The sequence below is a fragment of the Carcharhinus amblyrhynchos genome, chromosome 2, assembly GCF_965287045.1.
Source record: "Carcharhinus amblyrhynchos chromosome 2, sCarAmb.v2.hapA, whole genome shotgun sequence".
NCBI classification, from domain to species: Eukaryota; Metazoa; Chordata; class Chondrichthyes; order Carcharhiniformes; family Carcharhinidae; genus Carcharhinus; species Carcharhinus amblyrhynchos.
In genome coordinates this window covers 109,766,912-109,788,433 of record NC_137325.1, presented here as the reverse complement: position 1 = coordinate 109,788,433, position 21,522 = coordinate 109,766,912, and the positions used below count along the sequence as shown (strand labels likewise).

The 21,522-nt window shown below is 42.2% G+C and overlaps 1 protein-coding gene across 1 annotated transcript in view; it reads right to left on the bottom strand.

The window, feature by feature from the left end:
* malrd1 (MAM and LDL receptor class A domain containing 1) overlaps window positions 1-5,214 on the bottom strand; it is a 322,326-nt gene extending 317,112 nt beyond the window's left edge. The window contains exon 1 of the mRNA XM_080211010.1: window positions 4,944-5,214. Coding sequence (XP_080067136.1) covers window positions 4,944-5,103 — 160 coding nt within the window. The 5' untranslated portion in view covers window positions 5,104-5,214. The remainder of the gene's footprint in view (window positions 1-4,943) is intronic.
* Between the last annotated feature and the right edge of the window lie 16,308 nt (window positions 5,215-21,522).

Here is a 21,522-nt window from a genome sequence, read left to right as displayed (position 1 = left end):
CCTCTACCTTTCACAAAAGATGCTGACTATTTAACTTATCTGTGCCCCTCCTTACTTTATAGTCCTCTATAAGATCACCCTTAAGCCTTCTATGTTCCAGGGAAAAAAGTCCCAGTCTATCCAGCCTCTTCTTATAACTCAAACCATCAAGTCCCAGTCGCATCCTAGAAGATCTTTTTTGCACTCTTTCTAGTTGAATAATATCCTTTCTATAATAGCATGACCAGAACTGTACGCAGTATTCCAAGCGTGACCTTACCAATATCTTGTACAACTTCAACAAGACGGCCCAACTTCTGTATTCAACGTTCTGACCAATGGAACCAAGAATGCCAAATGTTTTCTTCACCACTCTGTCCACCTGTGACTCCACTTTCAAGGAGCTATGAACATGTACCCCTAGATCTCTTAATTCTATAACTCTCCCCATGCCTTACCATTAACTGAGTAAGCCCTGTTCTGGTTCGATCTACCAAAATGCATCACCTCGCATTTGTCTAAATTAAACTCCATCTGCAATTTGGCAGCCCACTGGCCCAATTGATCAAAATGCTATTGCAATGCTAGAAAACCTTTTTCACTGTCCACTATGCCACTAATCTTGGCGTCAAAATTACTAACCATGCCTCCTAAATTCTTATCCAAATAATTAATATAAATGACAAATAATTACTAAACATGCCTCCTAAATTCTTATCCAAATAATTAGTATGAATGACAAATAACAGTGGACCCAGCACCAATCATCAAGGCACACCGCTGGTCGCAGGCCTCCAGTTTAAAAAACAACTCTTTACAACCATCTTCTGTCATCAAGCCATATTTGGATTCAATTGGCTACTTCACCCTGTATCCCATGAGATTTAACCTTATGTAGCAATCTACAATTCAGTACCTTGTCAAAGACCCTGCTAAAGCCCATGTGATCCATGTCGACTGTACTACACTCATCTACCTTCTTGGTTATCCCTTCAAAAAACTTAATCAAATTTATGAGACATGATTTTCCACTCACAAAGCCATGCTGACTGTCCTTAATCAGTCCTTGTGTCTCTAAATGCCTGTAGTTCCTGTCCCTCAAAATACCTTCTAACAACTTACCTACTATAGATGAGGCTCACCAGGCTTTTCCCTGCAGCCCTTTTTAAACAAAGGCACAACTTTTGCCACCCTCCAATCTTTAGGCACCTCACCTTTGGCTGTCAATGATTCAAATATCTCTGCTAGGGCGCCTGCAATTTCCTCCAGATCCTCCCACAACGTTCTGGGATACACTTCATCAGGTCCCTTTGTCATAATTTTTTTTGTTCACAGGATAAGGGCATTTCTGGCTGGACCAGCATTTATTGCCTTTCCCTAATTGCCCTTGAACTGAGTGGCTTGTGCCATTTCAGAGGGAGTTAAGAGTCAATATTGCTGTGAGTTTGGAATCACATGTCTGGTAGGCCAGACCATGTAAACATGGCAGATTTCCTTTCCTAAAGGATTAGTGAACCTGATGGGTCTTGGCTATCCTTCGACTTTTAATTCCAGATTTTTATTGAATTCAAATTTCACCACAGTGGGATTTGAACTGGGGATCCCAGAGTGTTACCCTGGTGTCTGGATTATCAATCCAGTGACAATACCACTGTACCACCACCTCTCCCCGAACAAAATGAAGCCTTTGTTCACAGTGATATTTTACAGGATAATTTCTGTTTTTGGTGCATTGTATATTACAGTTATACTACAATTGTTTCCTAAGCGGTTTAAGGAGGTCAGAGAGGAAAGAACAAATGCTCTGGGGATTATTTTCCAAACTTCACTAGTTGTAGGTGAGGTGTCGGAGGACTGGAGGAAAGTAAATGTGGCTCTGTTGTTTAACAAGTATATGGAGGAAATGTTAAACAATTGTAGGCCAGTTAGTCTTACTTTAGTGCTAGGTAAATTGTTAGAATCAATCTTGAGAGATTGGATAAACTGAAACTTATAAAGACATGGACTAAAAAAAGCAAATTATTACAGATGCTGGAATCTGAAACCGAAAGAGAAAATGCTGGAAGATCTCAGCAGGTCTGGCAGCAACTGTAAGGGAGAGAAAAGAGCTGACGTTTCAAGTCTGGATGACCCTTTGTCAAAGCTAAAAGGCATAAAAAGTGAGAGATATTTATACTGCAGGGTGATGGAATGAAAGATGATTCATAGCCATAGAAACCAGGGGAAAAGACTGCTAAAGCTGTCCACAGAGAGAATAAAGGGTGTGAATGGCCAAAGAGCAGAGAAGCTGTAAGATGTGATAGATAATGACGTTGGGGGTGAGATGGACGAAAAGGGATTGGTTTAGGTTAGTGGGTCATTGTTTTGTAACTGGTCGGCGCAACATCGTGGGCTGAAGGGCCTGTTCTGCACTGTAATGTTCTATGTTCTTTGCGATTGGGTTTCCTGATCTATGTGAATTACACAGAAGTATAATCAGTCATGAAAACCCTGTAACAAATATCTTTCCAGAAATTTCTAATCTCTTTCCCTCCTGCAGGAATTGCAGCTCGCGTGAGACTTGAGAGTAAAGGCATCATGAGTAGCATGCACAGATTTTTAATTGAATGTTATTTTGACATGTATAGAGAAACATCCTTTTCCATTGAGTCATGCTATGGCATACAGGAGGCCTTGTGGTGCAGTGGTAGTGCTCCTACCTCTGGCTCAAAAACTCCAGATTCAAGTCCAATGCCAAGATTTGTTACCCATGAAAGGGGCATTCATAACGGATCAGTGGTCTGAAAATTAGCTCAGGAATCCTTCCTCTACTTCCTCCCATTATTCCCCACAGGATAAAAAAAAGTGAGTGAGAGGAAATGCTTAAAAAAAAACACAATGGTATTGTGCATGTAGCTGTACAGAAGCAATCACGTAACTAAAACTTCTGATTCTTCTGTTGAAGCTTGAGTGCATAAGTCTGTGTGGTTACATGTGCAACAAAATAAAGCATCTGTTGTCTCGTTAATGCCTGATCCACAGCAAACTGAGTGATTGTTATGAATTCATTTATACCTTCATTAGATACCTTATTGTGTTCAGTGCCACCAGTTGTGTACTTAATCGGTCTGAGTGCCTTACTTTTATGAGCTTTGAGTCATATCACTCAAATTTATTTGCATTACAGCAGAACCTTTCGATGTAACAATAGTTCTCCAAGGGATGAGTGGCAATTTCCCAGTTGAACAGAAACCTTTTCAGGTTTTTATCAGCAATGAACAAAATGTACTTTTTTGTGGTATACCCATTGCTTGAACTATTTTCTTTCCTTTATTCTTTCTTGGGAAGTTCCCATCTCCAATTGACCTTGAGCTGAATGGCTTACTAGACCATTTCAGAGAGGAGTTAAGAGTCAACCACAGGGTAAGATCCAATACATCACGCAAATCAGTCTCCTATCCATTGACACTGTCTACACTTCCCATTGCCTCGGTAAAGCAGCCAGCATAATTAAGGACTCCACACAATGCAGACATTCTCTCTTCTCATTCTTCCGATGGGAAAAAAATACAAAAGACTGAGGTCACGTACCAACCGACTCAAGAACATCTTCTTCCCTGCTGTCATCAGACTTTTGAATGGACCTACCTTGCATTACGTTGATCTTTCTTTACCCCCCAGCTATGACTAACACTATATTCTGCACTGTCTCATTTCCTTCTCTATGAACAGTATGCTTTGTCTGTATAACATGCAAGAAGCAATACTTTTCACTGTATAGTAATACATGTGACAATAATAAGTCAAATCAAAGCAAAAGAAGATGGCTATGGTTCTTGGAAGTCATTATCTCAGTCTCAAGATATTACTGCAGAAATTCTTCAGAGTAGTGCTGTCCCGTAAGTATCTACAACTTTTTATCAATTACCTTCCTTTCATCATAATGTCAGAAGTGGGGACGTTCATTTATGATTGGTACCATTCACAATTGCTTAGATACTAAAATAGTCCATAGCTGCATGAAGCATGAATTGGAAAATATTCAGGCTGGTGATAAGTGACGAGTAAAATTCACACCATACAATTGCCAGGCAATGGCCATCTCCAGCAATACAGAACCTACACATAGTATAATTGGACCAGCCATATCAATGCTGAGACTTCAAGAGTAGGCTGGAAGCTGGGAATTCTGCAGCGTGTGACTCACCTCCTGACATTCAAAGCCTTTCCAGCATCTACAATGAACGTAAGGAGTGTGATAGAATACTCTCTGCTAACCTGAACATGTGCAGATCCAACAACGCTCCAGAAGCTCAATACCCCCATCTACTATGTTTTACATTCACTCCCTCCCCAATCAGCACACTGTGACTCTAGTGTGTACCATCTTTAAGATGCATTGCAGCAACTCAGCAATACTTCTTTAATGGCACTTTGCAAGCCCACAATCTCTAACACCTGGAAGGACAAAAGCAGCAGATACATTGAAACAACAGCACCTGCAAGTTCTCCTCCAAGTTACACATGGCCCTGACTGTATTGCTGTTTCTTCGCTGTCTCTGAATCAAAAGCCTGGAACTCCCTCCCTATCTGCACTGCGAGTGTGCCTACACCATATGCACTTCAGTGGTTGAAGAAGTAGGCACACTAACACTGTCAATTATTAATCAGAAATAAAATTGCTGGCCTTGCCACCAGCACCCACTGCGCGAACAAATGCAACAATAAAATCTTGAAGCCCACAGAACTCTGTAAACATCCGACTGACAAACTGGCGTATTAGCACAAATGTAACAGTTCGGGAAATGTCTTCTCCTAGTGACATAATCAACTTTTCAATGAAACAACTTCTGAGTTTGTTTTTTAAAATACCTTTCAAGGATAGAAAAGACGCGTTCAATATCCTTATAAGAGTAGAATTTAAGAGAAATTAAAAGATTTGCATCCACATATTTCAAACTGAAAATGCAGTACTCTGTACTTACATTCTTCATCATTATTGTGTCTGGATTGGTGTGTAAAGTTACAATTGTCAGGCGGCACACAAGATCCTCTAGGCCATTGTGATTTAGTTCCAGTACATAATCCCACCACACAGAAAATCACAGGAGGTAGTGTCAATATTGTTTTCCAGGCTCTGTTCATTGGTCATTCAATGAAACGTTAGTAATCCTCTCTGCTTATTTCTAGAAACGCTTTTCCCATTAAACAGCTACAACTTCTAACAATAAAAACAAAGAGCCTGGTATAAGCATAATATACGGGCACCACGTAGAACGCTCACTGCGCAGTATCCCACTGTTCCTGGACGGATTATAAACTTCAACTGACTTCACAATATCTGACTCAAGAAATATTTAACTAGGAAGCGTTATCTATTCAGTTATTGTTAAATGAGTCACTCCAATTATAGCATTGCCATGGCACTGGATTTCATAATCATTCACATTTCAGGAGCTCATCATGTCTACAAATACAATTGTTCAGGTGTTGCCACCCTTAAAAAGTTCAACTGTGTGTCCCATTTATTCATTAACAGTAACTGCTCCTGGTGCACTACTGGAAAAGGCCACTCACATTTCACAGTTTGAAACACTGGCCATCTCGATGGCCCCACTGCCCAACATCAGAATCAAATCTGCTTCAACACGGATTTCAATCCTAGTATCAGCTCTGAGGTTGAATTTAGTGAACTATGTCTGGATGATAATTAAAACACTTGTGTTGTTCAGAATAATAATGCTGACAGAACTAGTTCCTCCAATGAAACATTGAAGACAGCAAGATCTTCTAATCTACCTGTCTGGAGACAGAAGAATGAAACTGGATGAAAGCAGTTAGCCAACAAAAAACCAAATGAGGTGCCAAAGCCCACAGTAAAGGAAATAAGAGGATACATTGAAATGGAAATATTTGGTTAAAGGAAGGAGTGGGATGACTTACCAAGCAAGTATTTTGCATCGTCCAAAGGGATAGCAACTGATACAGACATGGTTGAGGTTTGGAATATCACTTGCAAAGCAAGTACCCTGCACTCCACCCCCCTTATCCTCACTGGGACATGACTGGGTCAGCCTGACACTAGTGAAATTAGCCCGCCCCCCCCACCCCTCACTTACCTTGGTACCCAGCTTCAGCATTAACCTCTTTTGAAGGTTGCCCATCGTCAGAGCTGCCAACCATCTGATTGGCCAGCAGCTTTCTGAGGCGGGGCTTCACGTCTCTTTCTTCAGGGCAGACATCCTGCCTCTGGATGAGGATGAGGCGCCAATAAAGTGGTCTGCATTGTCCAGGGTAGTGTCAATCTTCATGAGTGTTGTTGGAGCTGCGCTCCTCCAGGCAAATGGAGAATATTCCAACACACTCCTAATTTGTGCCTTCCAGATGGTCGACAGGTTTTGGGAAGTTGCGAGATGAGTTATTCACTGCAGAATGCCGAGCCTCTGACCTGCTCTTATAGCCACAGTATTTACGTGGCTAGGTCAGTTCAGTTTCTGATCAGTGGTAACCCCACCAGGATGTTGATAGCAGGGGATTCAATGATAGTAATGCAATTGAATGCCAAGGGCCAATGGTAAAATCCTCACATATGGGAGAAGGTCATTGCCTGACACGTGTGTGGGGCAAATATTACTTGTCACATGTCAGCCCAAGTTGGATACTGGCCAGATCTTCTTGCATTTAGAAATGGACTGCTTCTGGATCTGGGAGGTCATGAATGATGCTGAACATTGTGCAAACATCAGCAAACTTCCTACTTCTGACCTTCTGATGGCAGTAAGATTATTGATGAAGGAGGTTAAGCTGATTGGGCCCACAACACTACCCCGAGGAATTCCTACAGTGATTTTGTGGAATGAAGGCAATTAAATTCCAACCACTACAACCATCTTCCTTTGTACCAGGTATGATTCAAACCAATGGAGAGTTTTCCGCACGATTCCCATTGACTCCAGTTTTGCTAGGACTCCTTGATGCCATATTCAGTCAAAAGCTGCCTTGATGTCAAAGGCAGTCAGTCTCAACTCACCTCTGGCATTCAGCTCACTTGTCCATGTTTGAACCAAGGCTGTAATTAGGACAGGAGCTGAATGATGCTGGCAGAATCCAAACTGAGTATCTGTGAGTTTGATTGCACTGTTGATGACCCCCTGACATTAATTTATTAATGATCCAGAGTAGCTTGATGGGGCGGTAATTGGCCAGGTTAGATTTGTTTTGTTTCTTGTGTTTAGGACATACCCGTGCAGTTTTCCCCATTGCCAGAGAGATGCCAGTGTTGGAGCTGTACTGGAAGAGCTTGGCTAGGGGAATAGCAAGTTCTGGAGCACAAGTTTTCAGTATTATTGCTGGAATATTGTGAGAGTCCATAGCTTTTGCAGCATCCAGTCCTTCAGGTGAATATTGATATGCTGTGGAGTGAAACAAATTGACTGATATCTGGGATGCTGTGGACCTCTTGAAGAGGCCAAGATGGATTATCCAAATTGGCACTTTTGACTGAAGATTGTTGCAAATGCCTGATCTGTTGCACTGATGTGCTGCGCTCCTCCATCATTGAGGATGGGGATATTTGTGGAGTCCCCTCTTCCAGTGAGTTATTTATTTATCTCCACCATTCATGACTGGATGTGACAGGACTGCAGAACTTGTACCTGATCTATTTGTTTTGAAATTGCTTAGCTCCATCTATCACATGCTGCTTATGTTGTTTGGGATACAAGTAGTCCCGTGTTGTAGCTTCATCAAGTTGACACCTAATTTTTAGGTATGCCTGGTGTTTCTCCTCGCATGCTTTCCTGCGCTTTACATTGAACTAAGGTTGATCCCCTGGTTTGGTGGTAATAGCCGACTGGGAGATATGCCGGGCCACGAAGTTACAATTTGCTGCTGCTACTGGCTCACAGCACCTCATGGATGCCCAGTCTTGAGTTGTTAGATCTGTTCAAAGTCTACCCCATTTAGCATGGCAGTAGCACCACATATTGAGGAATATTGATTCATCAGTTGAGGGGGAATTGTATATGGTACTCAGCAGGAGGCTTCCTTGCCCAAGTTTGACCTGAGGTCATGAAACTTCATGGGGTCCTGAGTCAATGTTGAGGACTAGCAGGGGCACTCTCTCTCTCTCGACTGTATACCACTGTACTGCCACTTCTACTGGGTCTATCCTGCAGGTGAGACAGGACAAACACAGGGATGGTGATGGTGGAGGCTGGGACATTATCTGTAAGTATGGTTCTGTGAGCATAACTATGTCAGGCTGTTGCTTGAGTCGTCTGAGACAGCTCTCCCACAACCCTCCAGATGTTAGTAAGAAGGGCTTTGCAGGGTAGGCAGAGCTGCCATTGCTATTTTCAGTGCCTAAGTCAATGCTGGGTGGTCTGTTTGGTGTTTGTTGTCTTTGTATAGAACTAAGTGGCTTGCCAAGCCAATTCAGAGGACATTTAAGATCTGGAGTCCCATGTAGGCTGGAACAGGTAAGGATGGCAGATTTCCTTCCTGAAAGGACATGAGTGAACAAGTTGGATTTTTATGATCATCGACAATGGTTCCATGTTCATTGTGAGACTTTTAATTCCAGATTTTTTTATTGAATTCAAATTTCACCATCTACTGTGACTCTTTCAATGTTCTCTCAGCGGGTCTCCCATCTTCCACCCTACATGAGCTTGTGATCATTTTTATCTCCACACAACTCATGCCAAATCCTTTTCATCCATCACCCTAAAAGTGAGATAAAAGATGCATTTACGGATCCCTCCACAGCCTCATTCCCCCCAATCTCAGCCACCACTGGAACCCTGGAAGCTTTTGAGATGTCTGCGTTCCTCCAACTCTGGCATCTTGCACATCGCTGATCATATATTCTCCAGTGCTGGTGGTCCTGCCATCAGCTTCCAAAGCCCTTAAGCCTAGCAATAACATTGTTAAACCTCTCCACCCCCTATCTTTCTTTTCTTTTAAAGTTTACCTCTTTGATCTAGTTATCTTTTTCTCCTGTCTCCTGTTGATTTTTGGATGTTTGTGCTATGTTCGAGGCATTATATCATTAAGGTAGTACTTATTTTTTTTAAGCCAAGTGACTCTGGGCTTGTACATGTGTTTGCATTTAAAAGAGAAGGTGTTCTGACATAACAGGTTTCTGTTTGTGTTTTATGCCCCTGTATTGAACTGAGTGAAGGATAAAGAGAAATTATAGTTCAAAACAGTGGAGAGGATGAGCAAAACTGGAGTTACAGCTTGCAAGAGGATGCATTATTTATTGATTTGTTCTTCCCCCCACCCTTCTCCACCTATCAATTTACTGCTGAAAACCTCTTCCATGTTTTTCTAAGCCCAAGTTCAACTGTTCCAATGCTCACTATCTGTTCAATGTTATCCAGCCCTCCATCTTCCATACTTCATACACTTTAGCTCATCCTAAATATTGTTGCTTATCCTTTATCTTGTGCCAAGACCCAGTCATTATCACACTTACCCTTGCTGTTCAACATGGGCTCCTGATTCCCCGGTACTTCAAACTTAACATTTGCACTCTGGCATTTAAATGATTTCATGGCCTCACCTTTTTTTATCTCTGTTATCTCTTATGGCTTTACAACCAATCCTGTTAACCTTTCCCCCAAAATCCATCCCCATCATTTCTCAGAATTTTTGCTCCTCTGATTCTGGACTCATTCAATTCCCCAAATCCCCCTTTTCCCAATGATTTGCAATCCTGCAAAACACACCATGTAATTCCCTTCCTAAACCCCTTTGCTTCTCCGCCACCCTTCCTTCATTAAAACCCACCAGCTGAATTAAACATAAGAACATAAGAAATAGGAGCAGGAGTAGGCCATCTACCCCTTCGAGCCTGCCCCGCCATTCAATAAGATCATGGCTGATCTGAAGTGGCTCAGTTCCACTTTCCCGCCCTCTCCCCATAACCCTTAATCCCCTTGCCTACCAAAAACCTATCTACCCGCGTCTTAAATATATTTAGCGAGGCAGCCTCCACCACTTCAACGGGCAGAGAATTCCAGAGATTCACCACCCTTTGAGTGAAGAAGCTCCTCCTCAACTCCGTTCTAAACTGCACCCCCCCCCCCTTATCTTGAGGCTGTGCCCTCTAGTCCTGCTGTCCTTTGAGCGGGAAGAACCTCTCCACCTCTACCCTATCCATCCCTTTCATCATCTTATATGTCTCAATGAGATCTTCCCTCATCCTTCTAAACTCTAACGAGTACAAGCCCAGTCTATTCAGCCTCTCCTCATAGCTCAACCCCTTCAACTCCGGTATCAGCCTAGTAAACCTCCTCTGCGCTCCCTCCAAGGCCAAAATATCCTTGCGTAAGTGCGGCGACCAAAACTGCACACAGTACTCCAGCTGCAGCCTCACCAGTGCCCTGTACAGTTGCAGCAAGACCTCCCTACTTTTACATTCAATCCCCCTCGCTATGAAGGCCAGCATCCCATTTGCCTTCCTGACCACCTGCTGCACCTGCAGACTGGGTTTTTGCGACTCATGCACAAGGACCCCCAGGTCCCTCTGCACCATAGCATGCTGCAGCTTTTCACCCTGTAAGTAGTAGTCCTTCCTACCATTATTCCTACCAAAGTGGATAACCTCAGACTTGCCAACATTAAATTCCATTTGCCAGTTCCTCGCCCATTCGCCCAGCCTATCTAGATCCTTCTGCAGACTTTCCACACCCTCCGCACAACTTGCCGTTCCACCAATCTTGGTGTCATCAGCAAATTTCGACACCATACACTCGGTTCCCTCCTCCAGATCATCTATATAAATGGTAAATAGCTGAGGCCCCAGCACCGATCCCTGGGGCACTCCACTAGTCACCACCGCCAATCCGAATAGCACCCATTGACCCCCACTCTCTGCCTCCTATTCGACAGCCAATCCCCTATCCACACTAACACCCTACCCCCAACTCCATGCCCCCTAACCTTCTGTAACAACCTTTTGTGCGGCACCTTATCAAACACCTTCTGAAAAAACTATTTGTCTCTCTTCTAACATTTCTGTCTTTAACCCAGTTTCTATTTCTCATTGCATTTCTGGAAACGCTTTGAGATGGGTCGCTACAATAATGGAGGGTTTGTAAAAATACACAAAGTTGTTAATCTTACAATATTACTTCAATGTTCAAAAGAAATTGGACCCTGAAGGCAACTAATTATCTCCAAATCAGTTGTCTTTGCAAAAGGATCAATAACTGTTTATACACACGAGAGAGAGATTCTGAATTCTAGGACCCGAGGGATAGAGAGCAAGACAAAAATAGGTAGTAAGACAGATAAGTTGTTTTCTCTGATACTAATCCAATTTTGCTTCAAGTCGGGTTTTGAAAGTAAACAGAACTAATGAGAGGAACTGATAAACAGGGGATGTGATAAACAGTTGTTAGTGAAGGAACTTCTCACCAACAAGACCAAATCTTGGGTCAGCATGTGGGAGGGGTGTATGCGTGGAGAGCATGGGGTGGCCTAGTGGCAAGTGGTTAACACTGCTGCCTCACAGTGCCAGGGACCTGGGTTTGATTCCTTGCATCCTCTTTCTTTACACAACTGTCTGTGTGGAGTTTGCACATTGTTGGGTGGATTTCCTCTGGGAGTTTTGGTTTCTTCCCATTATCCAAAGGTGTGTGTGTTAGGTAGATTGGCCATGATAAATTGCCCCTTAGTTAGGGGGGCTAGCAAAGTAAATGTATGGGGCTAGGGACTGGGTGGAATTGTGGTCAGTGCAGACTCAATGGGTCATCTGGCCTCCTTCTGCACTGTAGATTCAATGAGTTATGGGTGAAGTGAGGGACAAGATAAGGGAAAGATAAAACAGTTGATTGAAATGACAGAGGCTATGATTGAAATGACCCAGAAGTGATTGAATGAGAGGATAGAAAGTAACTGACAGAAGACAACATTTTCCACACTAACCCATTCTAAATTCAGCTTGGTGGTTGCTTTTTCGTCACAGCACATTATGTCACCTTCCTTCAAAAGGGAAAAGGGATTAAAGAGAAAAAATACAGAAACACAGCAACCTGGAAAACCTGTGGAATAAGCAATGTTAGAATTGAACAATAGGTAGAAGAGGCCAGATACCAACCTACCGTTCAAAATCCTTTGAGTTGTCTCCTTACCAACGGAAATATCATAATGTCCAAAATTGGCTTTTCTGCATATTTTTAAAAACTCAACACATTCAATTTGTCTCAATAGCATAGTTAAAATTATCAATTGAAATGTCTTTTCTGCCTTTTAATGCTTTATTAAAGGTTTTACTCGAGTGCCACAGTCTTTCTCAAGGCATGAATTAGCATTTCTATTCAGAGCTGGAATTTGTTGAGTTACATTTGAATTGAGAAGACTTTTTCCAGGATGTGTTGGTATCAACCTGGTACCAGACAGAGAATCTCAGAATATTGTTCTACTCATGATGAAGAGATAGCAATACATCTCAAAGTCAAGATATTGTGCATTTTGGAGGAGAATCCAGAACTAATGCTGTACAATAACATTGTCCCTTTTTAGTGCAGAGTTGTCAGGAGGTACTGTTGAAGGAATTTCAGTAAGCAACACGGTGTCACTGCTGCCTCAGTGCCAGGGATCGGGTTCAATTCAGTCTTGAGTGACTGTGTGGAGTTTGCAAATTCTCCTTGTCTGCATGGGTTTCCTCCACATGTTCCAAGTTTCCTCCCACAGTCCAAACATGTGCAGGTTAGCTGGATTGGCCATGCTAAATTATCCCTTACATTCCCAAGATGTGTTAGGTTAGGATAAGCCATGGTAAATATATGGGATTATGGGGATAGGAAGAACAATTACAGTAATAGGGCTGGGGGGTGGGGGGGAGTGGGCCTGGGTAAGATGCTGTTTTGAAGAGTCGGTACAGACTCGATGGGCTGAATGGCCTCCTTCTATACAGTAGGGATTCTATGGATTTAATGGAAATTGTTGCCCTGTATTCTCTAAATAGATTGTACTGAAGGAACAGTATGGATGGATAGATTGGATAAATGTTACATTCAGTTCGAGAAGAAAACTAAAATGATTGAAAGCAAAATTTATGCATCCCCTTTCTTTACACAAACTAACACATTTTGAGAACATGAACACACAACTTCAAGGCATCAGCCTTGTTACAATCCTGTCTTATATGTGCAATCTGACATACAATCTAACCCCTGAAGTACAGACCATACCGCTTTGATTCTTATACTGGAGTTCACTACCATAATCACCCTATGATCATGACATTAATAAAACGTTGTTTTTAACTTGTAATTCATTGGTTGAGTTTGCAAAATTCTACAACTGAAGTAACTAATTGTTCCCTATTTATAATTTATTGATTCTTACCAAGTGTAAATATTCTACAATGTCCTTGCACTGCACATCAAGGGCATTTACAACGTGTGTTAATTCCAATTATCAGGTGATTAATTACATCTTTCACCTTAATTACTTATAAATTCCATACTCCATAATTAAGAAAAAATAATGAAGAATTTTTAACATTGTGCAAATCATGGTCAGGTGTGTTTAATTAGTCTAATCATGAACACTTAAGAGCTTCAAGCAAATATATAATTTATTTTCTGAAAGCTTGCCTTGTATTATTGCTATCTTCTAATTAAAGTATTTTAGTAAAATGCACTTTGTACCACAAGATGACAGATGTTGATGTCCAATAAATTGACATAGATGTCAATGAAGAGATCCCTCTTGAGGGTTTTTTTTCCCTGTGCCAGGCTGTTGATACTGAAGTTATTCAGAGAAATGCCGGAAAATGTTTAGCTCTTAATATTTGAATATGTAACAAAAAAAATGAGTGATCTATCATACAAGACAAATACATTCCATGTTAAGCAGATCACAGTTGGAAATTCAGTTTTCTGCGTATATTCATTACTCTTTCTTGTTCATTTTTCAGAAAGAATTTGTTTGATATACCAAGGATGCTACACCTTTCTTTGCACTTATTATCTGCATCCACAGCCATTATTTGCCCTAGGAATCAACAGTTGTTTTAGATTAGTTGTCAACATCCAGTCATTGGTAACGTTGTCACCACTAATTCAGAAGGTCATGGGTTAAGCCACAATCCTGGACCTGACAACTCTCAAGCCTATCCAGAAACAGTACTACAATGGCTGGAAGAGGTACTGCATTGTCATGCCTAAGGTGAAGTGCTAGGGGCCAGTGTGAGGATGGCATTAATAAAAGTGGTGAATGTATGGAATTCACTACCACAGAATGTAGTCTGATTTCAAGAAGAAATTAGGTATAACTCTAAGGTCCAAAGGGATGAAGGGATATTTTGTGTGTGTGTGGGGGGGGGGGGGGGATCAGGATATCGAATACAATGATTAGCTATGATCAAAATGAATGACTGAGAAGGCTCAAAGGGCTGAATGGCCTATTCCTGCTTCTAGTTTCCATGTTTCTAGGAGAGATCTAGGTACTGAGGGAGTGTAGCACTGTCAGACATGAGCCTGATTTTTATGATTTCCCCAGCAAATTTTGAGCTGGGATGGGTTGCAGGAAGCACCTCAGATGGGAAGCCTGCCTTAAGCCTTTCAGTCTGGTGGGTACTCAATGACTGAGGGTGAGAAACAGAGAGAGTTCTTATCCTCGAGCTTGGTGGGAAAGGTGGGACCTCCATTGGAAGTAGTTTTCTGACTGGCGCACCTTTCCCTCACAGATCAGAGACCTCTGGAACTCTCCCCATCCCTACTGACCTGACCTATCTCCCAATACCAAAAATGCCCCCATTTGCAATCAGAGACCGCTCCTGCTCCCACTCCCACTAGTTACCTTGACACAGCCCCCTCACTAAACCTCAGTCATGCAATGCACTACCTAACAGTGCTCTTACTGAGTGGGCTGGAGAGCTGTCGGCCAATCCCTGCCACCTCTCTGGATGATTGGATAGTTAAACAACTATTTTGCCTTCTCTGTTGAACATAAAACAACTCGTAGCAATATTTGAGGACTAGCAGAACAGCTTAATTGGTCATTTATGTCACTGTTGTTTGCAAGGTCTCTTGCATAAATTGACTGCCATATTTCCTTTATTACAAAATTGAGTGCACTAAAAATATTTAATTAGCTGAAAAGTGCAGACATGGAAAGTGCTGTATCAAAACAAGTCTTTCTTTTTTCCCTTTGCAAAGACCAAATAGAAAAGGCAAGATCAAAAGTCATGTTTGTTAATCATTTGGTTTACCCACACTTTGGTGACACTGTGTGCACAATCCATTATTTATTGATATTGAACTACACTTGAGTGTTTCAACCTCTAAATTAAATATTGTATTTTTATACCGCAAAGCCTAAAATCTATTCTCCCAGAAGTCTTGTGCTGACTGGTTTAACACTTATCTAAGCTCCTCAGCCATTGGACATTGCTCAGCTGTGCATGTTTTTCATATGTACCTTAATCTGTCAATTCACATCCATTTAGCTGTTTGTACTCGCGTTATATCTTTGTATTGCTTTTATTTCTCTCATTATGTCTCCTATTGCTTCATACTTACATCACTTCTGCCATTTTTCATTCTCTATCTCCATTTTCCACCTCTTCCATCTACTCTGGAATTCTCCTAGTGTCTAGGCCAACAGTTACCTCTCAACCAACATGACAAATCCATTCAATTGGTCATTCATCTCGTTGTTATTATTGCCATCTTTCTGTGCAGGAATTAGCTGTGGCATGTTCCTACATTAGAATATTGACTGCACTTCATAAATAATTCATTGGTCGGAAATTGAAATGTTGTAATTTTTTTTTTCAAATAGCAAGTTCTTTGTTGCCTACCTAAGCAGCCAACTCATGCCACAGAAAGTAAGACATGAATGTAAAATCATTAGAAAAATACTTTTAGAGGAACAGATCACAACTGTTTAAAATATCAACAGGATGTACTAACCTGCTGTGTAAAGGATCAAGAGTACGAACAGCGTATCTGTTGAAAGTGGTCCGACAGTGTTATCTTTATCCTCTAGGTGATTCTTCTGAAGTGCAACGTTTGCATTCAAAGTTTGCATCGTGTTAGTTTTTGTCCTTTTTCTTTCTCCAGTTAGAGTTGTCTGCTCACAAAAGGCATTAGATGAAATCACAGACTGTATGAACCAGAGCACCTGGGGATAGATGTGTGGTGCAACAGTACCATATTTATTTTAAAAGTTAAAAATCAGGTGTAGCTCAATATTAATTAAGTTAGTATGTTAAGGGAGAAGTTGTGAGATAGTAATATAAGTTTATTGTAATCTATCTTTCCAGAGTATGTTTGATTCCACTTTATTTTGAATGAAGGAACAATGCTGGAGCAATGCCACAGGATGGAGGAGAGAGACACACAGTGGACAAGACAGAAAAAGTTGAACAGAGGGAGGAACAGAGTGAGAGCATAAATGATTCCATACTATTAAGAAAACAAGTTTCCTTCTAATTTTAGGTTATTTTGTAAATTGCTTAACAAACTCCATCCAGATAACCCTGTCAACAATGATTTACTTCTGTCCACCATTACAAAGCAACTACTTTTAAACTTCACCTCAAATGGGGAACATGCTGATAGTTAGGAAAAGAGACATGTAAAGTAAAGAGTTTCTTGTGTTAATGTTTTTTTAGGACTTAACAAAGACAAGTTGTTGAGCTCCCAGAAGATGTCTGAGGGGAAAAGGAGTTCCAAAAGGTCAGTGAGAGAGTTAAATTCAAACATGGAGACAATGCTAGAGCAAGTTTGTGGTAGGAAGGTCAGCCTCTTCCTGTAAGTTGGTGACTGGGTATGGCATGGGGGGGTGGGTGGTCTTTCGGGTCTAGGTATGGCAATAGGACGCAGGAACTGCAAGCAAGGCAACAAATCCTTCATCCAAACACCAACCAGAGTGATGAACCTCATTGGACACAACCATGCCCTTAACACCACAAACCACTCTCACTGTCTCCCAGGCTCAAAAAGAAGCAGACACTCCAGGAAGCGTGGAAAAATGTGCAGGCCTGCAGGTGAGAGTGAAACAACGCGGTCCAAGGCCTGACTCCCCAGCTTACTCCTTGCAAATGTCTCTGGAAAACAAGTTTGATGAACTTAGAGCCAGGCTCACTTTCCAATACAAACTGAGGGACAGCAGTATGCTCTGTTTCACGGAGATGTGGCTCACTCCTGCTTCACTGGTCAGTGCCCTACAACCAGAGGACTTCTTAAGTCACTGAATGGACCTTAAAGTGGCCTCCGGCAAGGTTAGGAGTAGGGTATGCTTCCTAATCAACACCTCGTGATACCTAGTCGTAGCAACACTGGCAACTTTCTGCTCCCCGGACCTAGAATATCTAATGCTAAAATGCTGCCCGACTACCTTCCGCGGGAGTTCGCCTCCGTTATCCTGATGGCAGTTTACATCCCACTCCAAGTGGGCGTGAAGATCATGCTGGATGAAATATATGCCACTATGAATAGCCTTGAGACAAAAGACCCTGAGGCCTTGTTCATCGTGGCCTGGAGCTTCAATCAGGCCAAGCTCAAAAGCGTTCTACCAAGTTACCAGCAACATGTCTCCTGTTCCACCGGAGGCCCAAGTATCTTAGACCACTGCTACACAAATATCAAAAATGTCTAACTGCTGTATCGCCCGCCCACACTTTGGCAAATCAGACCACAAGGCTGTGGTCCTGCTCACAAGCAGGAATGGGACAACCCATTAAAGAAAGTCGTGCAATGTTGGTCTGAGGAATCAGATGATCTCCTATGGGGCTGCTTGGAATCAGCGGGCTGGTCAGTATTTAAAAACTCTGCGACCAGCCTGAATGAGTACACCACTACAGTAACTGACTTCATTAGTAAGTGTTTAGAAGACTGTGTGCCAAAGAAGTGAATCCGTGTGTTCCCCAACTAGAAACCACGGATGAACACAGACATGCACTGCTTGCTGAAGTCCAGGTCTGAGACGTTCAAGTCAGGCGACACTGACATATACAAGGAAGCCAGATATGACCTGAGGAGATCCATCAAAGATGCCAAAAGACCAAGCTGGAATCCCAGGCTAACCACACCGACCTCTGCCAACTATGGTAAGATCTGCAAGACATAACAGGCTGCAAGATGAGGGCATGTAAAATCTCCAGCTCCAACACATCCCTCCCTAATGAGCTCAATGCATTGTCCGCCCATTTTGAGCAAAAGGCCAGCGAGAGCCCTGGATGAACCTATATCTGGGATCACCATTGCAGATGTCAAAGCACTTTCTCGAAGGTCAACCCACAGAAAGCCATTGGCCCAGATGGGGTACCTGTTTGAGCACTCAGATCCTGTGTGGATCAACTGGCATATTGGTGCCCAGATCACTGACAATCTGTCCTGGTCTCCCCATGTCGACACTATAGTTAAGAAAGCCCACCAACATCTCTACTTTCTCAAAAGGCTAAGGAAATTTGGCATGTCAACTACAACTCTCACCAACTTTTACAGATGCACCACAGAAAACATTCTTTCTGGTTGTATCACAACTTGTTATGGCTCCTGCTCTGCCCAAGACCGCAAGGAACTACATAAAGTCATAAAACGTAGCCCAATCCATCATGCAATCCAGCCTCCCATCCATTGACTCTGTCTATATTTCCCGCTGCCTCGGCAAAACAATCAGGATAATTAAGGACCCCACGCACCCCGGACATTCTCTCTTCCGTCTTCTTCTGTTGGGAAAAGGTACAAATGTCTGAAGTCGCGTACCAACTAATTCAAGAACAACTTCTTCCCTACTGCTGTCAGATCTTTGAATGGACCTACATTGTGCATATTTGCAGACAGCTTCTCCCTCTCTTTACAACAATCTGAGGCCCCAGTCTGCTTCAAGAAGACAACCATCATTCCAGTACCAAAGTGTGCCTTAATGACTATCATCTGGTGACTCTGATATCCATCAGTATGAAGTGCTTCAAAAGGCTAGTCATCTTAAAACTCTACAGTGAAGAAAGAGGCCATCTGGCCCATCAAGTCTGCACCGACCACAATCCCACCCAGGTCCTACCCCCATATCCCTACACATTTACCCACTAATCCCTCTAATCTACGCATCTCAGGACACTAAGGGACAATTTAGCATGGCCAATCAACCTAACCCTCACATCTTTGGACTGTGGGAGGAAACCGAAGTACCCAGAAGAAACCCACGCAATCACGAGGAGAATGTGCAAATTCCACGCAGACTGACCAAACTGGGAATCAAACCCAAGTCCCTGGAGCTGTGAAGCAGAAGTGTCAACCACTGTGCTACCATGCCGTCATGATATGAATCAATTCCAGCCTCCTGGATTACCTGGATCCATTACAGTTTGCCTACTACCACAACAGGCCCACGGCAGATGCCATCTCCCTGGCCCTGCACTCAACTCTGGAACACCTAGATAACAAGGACACCAATGTAAGATTCCTGTTTATTGACTATAGCTCAGCCTTCAACACCATTATTCGCACAAACCTCATCTCCAAACTCTGTGGCCTGCAATTGGATCCTGAACTTCCTAACTCACAGGCCACAATCAGTAAGGATGGCAATAACACCTCCTCCACAATCATCCTCAACACCGGTGCCCTACAAGGCTATGTCCTCAGCCCCATACTATACTCCTTCCACACCAATGATTATGCGGCCAAATTCCCCTCCAGTTTGATTTTCAAGTTTGCTGACACCATTGTAATGGGTCAGATCTCAAACAATGATGAGACAGAGTACAGGAATGAGATAGAGAATCTGGTGAACAATAATCTCTCCCTCAATGTCAACAAAATGAAAGTCATTGACTCAGGAAGCACAAAGGAGAACACGCCCCTGTCTACGTCAACAAGGATGAAGTAGAAAGGGTCGAAAGCTTCAAGTTTTTAGGCATCTAGCTCACTGACAATCTGTCCTGTTCTCCCCATGTTGACAGTGTATTAAGAACACCTCTACTTTCTCAAAACACTAAGGAAATTTGGCATGTCAGCTACAACTCTCACCAACTTTTACAGATGCACCATAGAAAACATTCTTTCTGATTGTTATGGCTCCTGCTCTGCCCAAGACCGCAAGGAACTACAAAAAGTCATGAATGTAGCCCAATCCATCATGCAATCCAGCCTCCCATCCATTGATTTTGTCTATATTTCCCGCTGCCTCGGCAAAACAGTCAGCATAATTAAGGACCCCACTTTCGCACCCCAGACATTCTCTCTTCTGTCTTCTTCTGTTGGGAAAAAGGTACAAAAGTCTGAGGTCACGTACCAACCAATTCAAGAACAGCTTCTTCCCTATTGCTGTCAGATCTTTGAATGGACCTACATTGCATTAATTTGATTTTTCTCTATGCTCTAGCTATGACTGTAACTGTCTCATTTCCTTCTCTACGAATGGTATGCTTTGTCTGTATAGTGCTCAAGAAACAAATACTTTTCACTGTATGTTAATACATGTAACAATAATAAATCATATCAGATCAAATCAAAAATCAAATCTTTCCTATCTTGTCAAAAGCTGTGTCTTCTATTGGGGAATGTTTATAGGGCCTTCTTTAGTACTGCTCATCTCCCTTCCATTGAGTCCAAGTTTGTCCTGCACGGATTTGAACTGGGTAAACATGTGACCCAGCCCCTTTTGCATTCAGGCCAATCTTATTTTGTACACTTGTCCTCACACTAAAGGTACCCGTTAATTGCACAAAGAGCCCATGACTGTCTTTTAAGCCTGTGACCTAGATGCCTATTCCTTTGCCAATGCCAACATGGCAAGAAACATAATTCAGGCTCATAATGAATGTGTACATTCTGCCACATTGGAAACATTGGCATCTTTCTGATGTCTTAAAAATAAACATGGCAACATTGAATTTCCTGGTGCCACTTTAAGTTGATGTAATTGCTATGATTAGAACAAATTTACACTCTTACAATCTTTTGAATCAATGTCTGCCTTGCTGCCAGAAAAATGTCAACTGTTGAGATTATTAGTAGGTCAATTTTGAGGGATGAATTATGATATAATTCCTTATAACACCTCATAAATCATTGTAGTCATTCCAAATTGGACCACACTTGGAATGCTGTGTACAGTTCTAATCACCAATAGGATATTACTGCTATTGAATGGCTACAGGAAAGAGCAAGCAGAATGATTAAAGAGGGGCTTGGAATATGATGAGTAATTATGTAAATTGGGTAAGTTCACACTGGAAAAGAGGTGGAGTGAAGATATGATTGGTGTTTTTATGATTCTAAAAGGACGATATAATATGGACCATGCCAAATTGCTTCCTCTTGTCCAGAATGTCAGAAGCAGAGGACAGTGCAGCTTTCACATAAAGAGCAATAAATCCAAACCAATTTGCAGAAATAATGGGTCAGAATTTGCGCCAGAACGTTAATGTTTTAAAAAATTAACTCTTTGGACATGGTTGTCGTTGGCTGGCCAGCATAATTAAGGACCCCACGCACCCCGGACATTTTCTGTTCCATTTTCTTTCGTTGGGAAAAAGGTACAAAAGTCCGAGGTCATGTACCAACCAACTCAAGATCAGCTTCTTCTCTA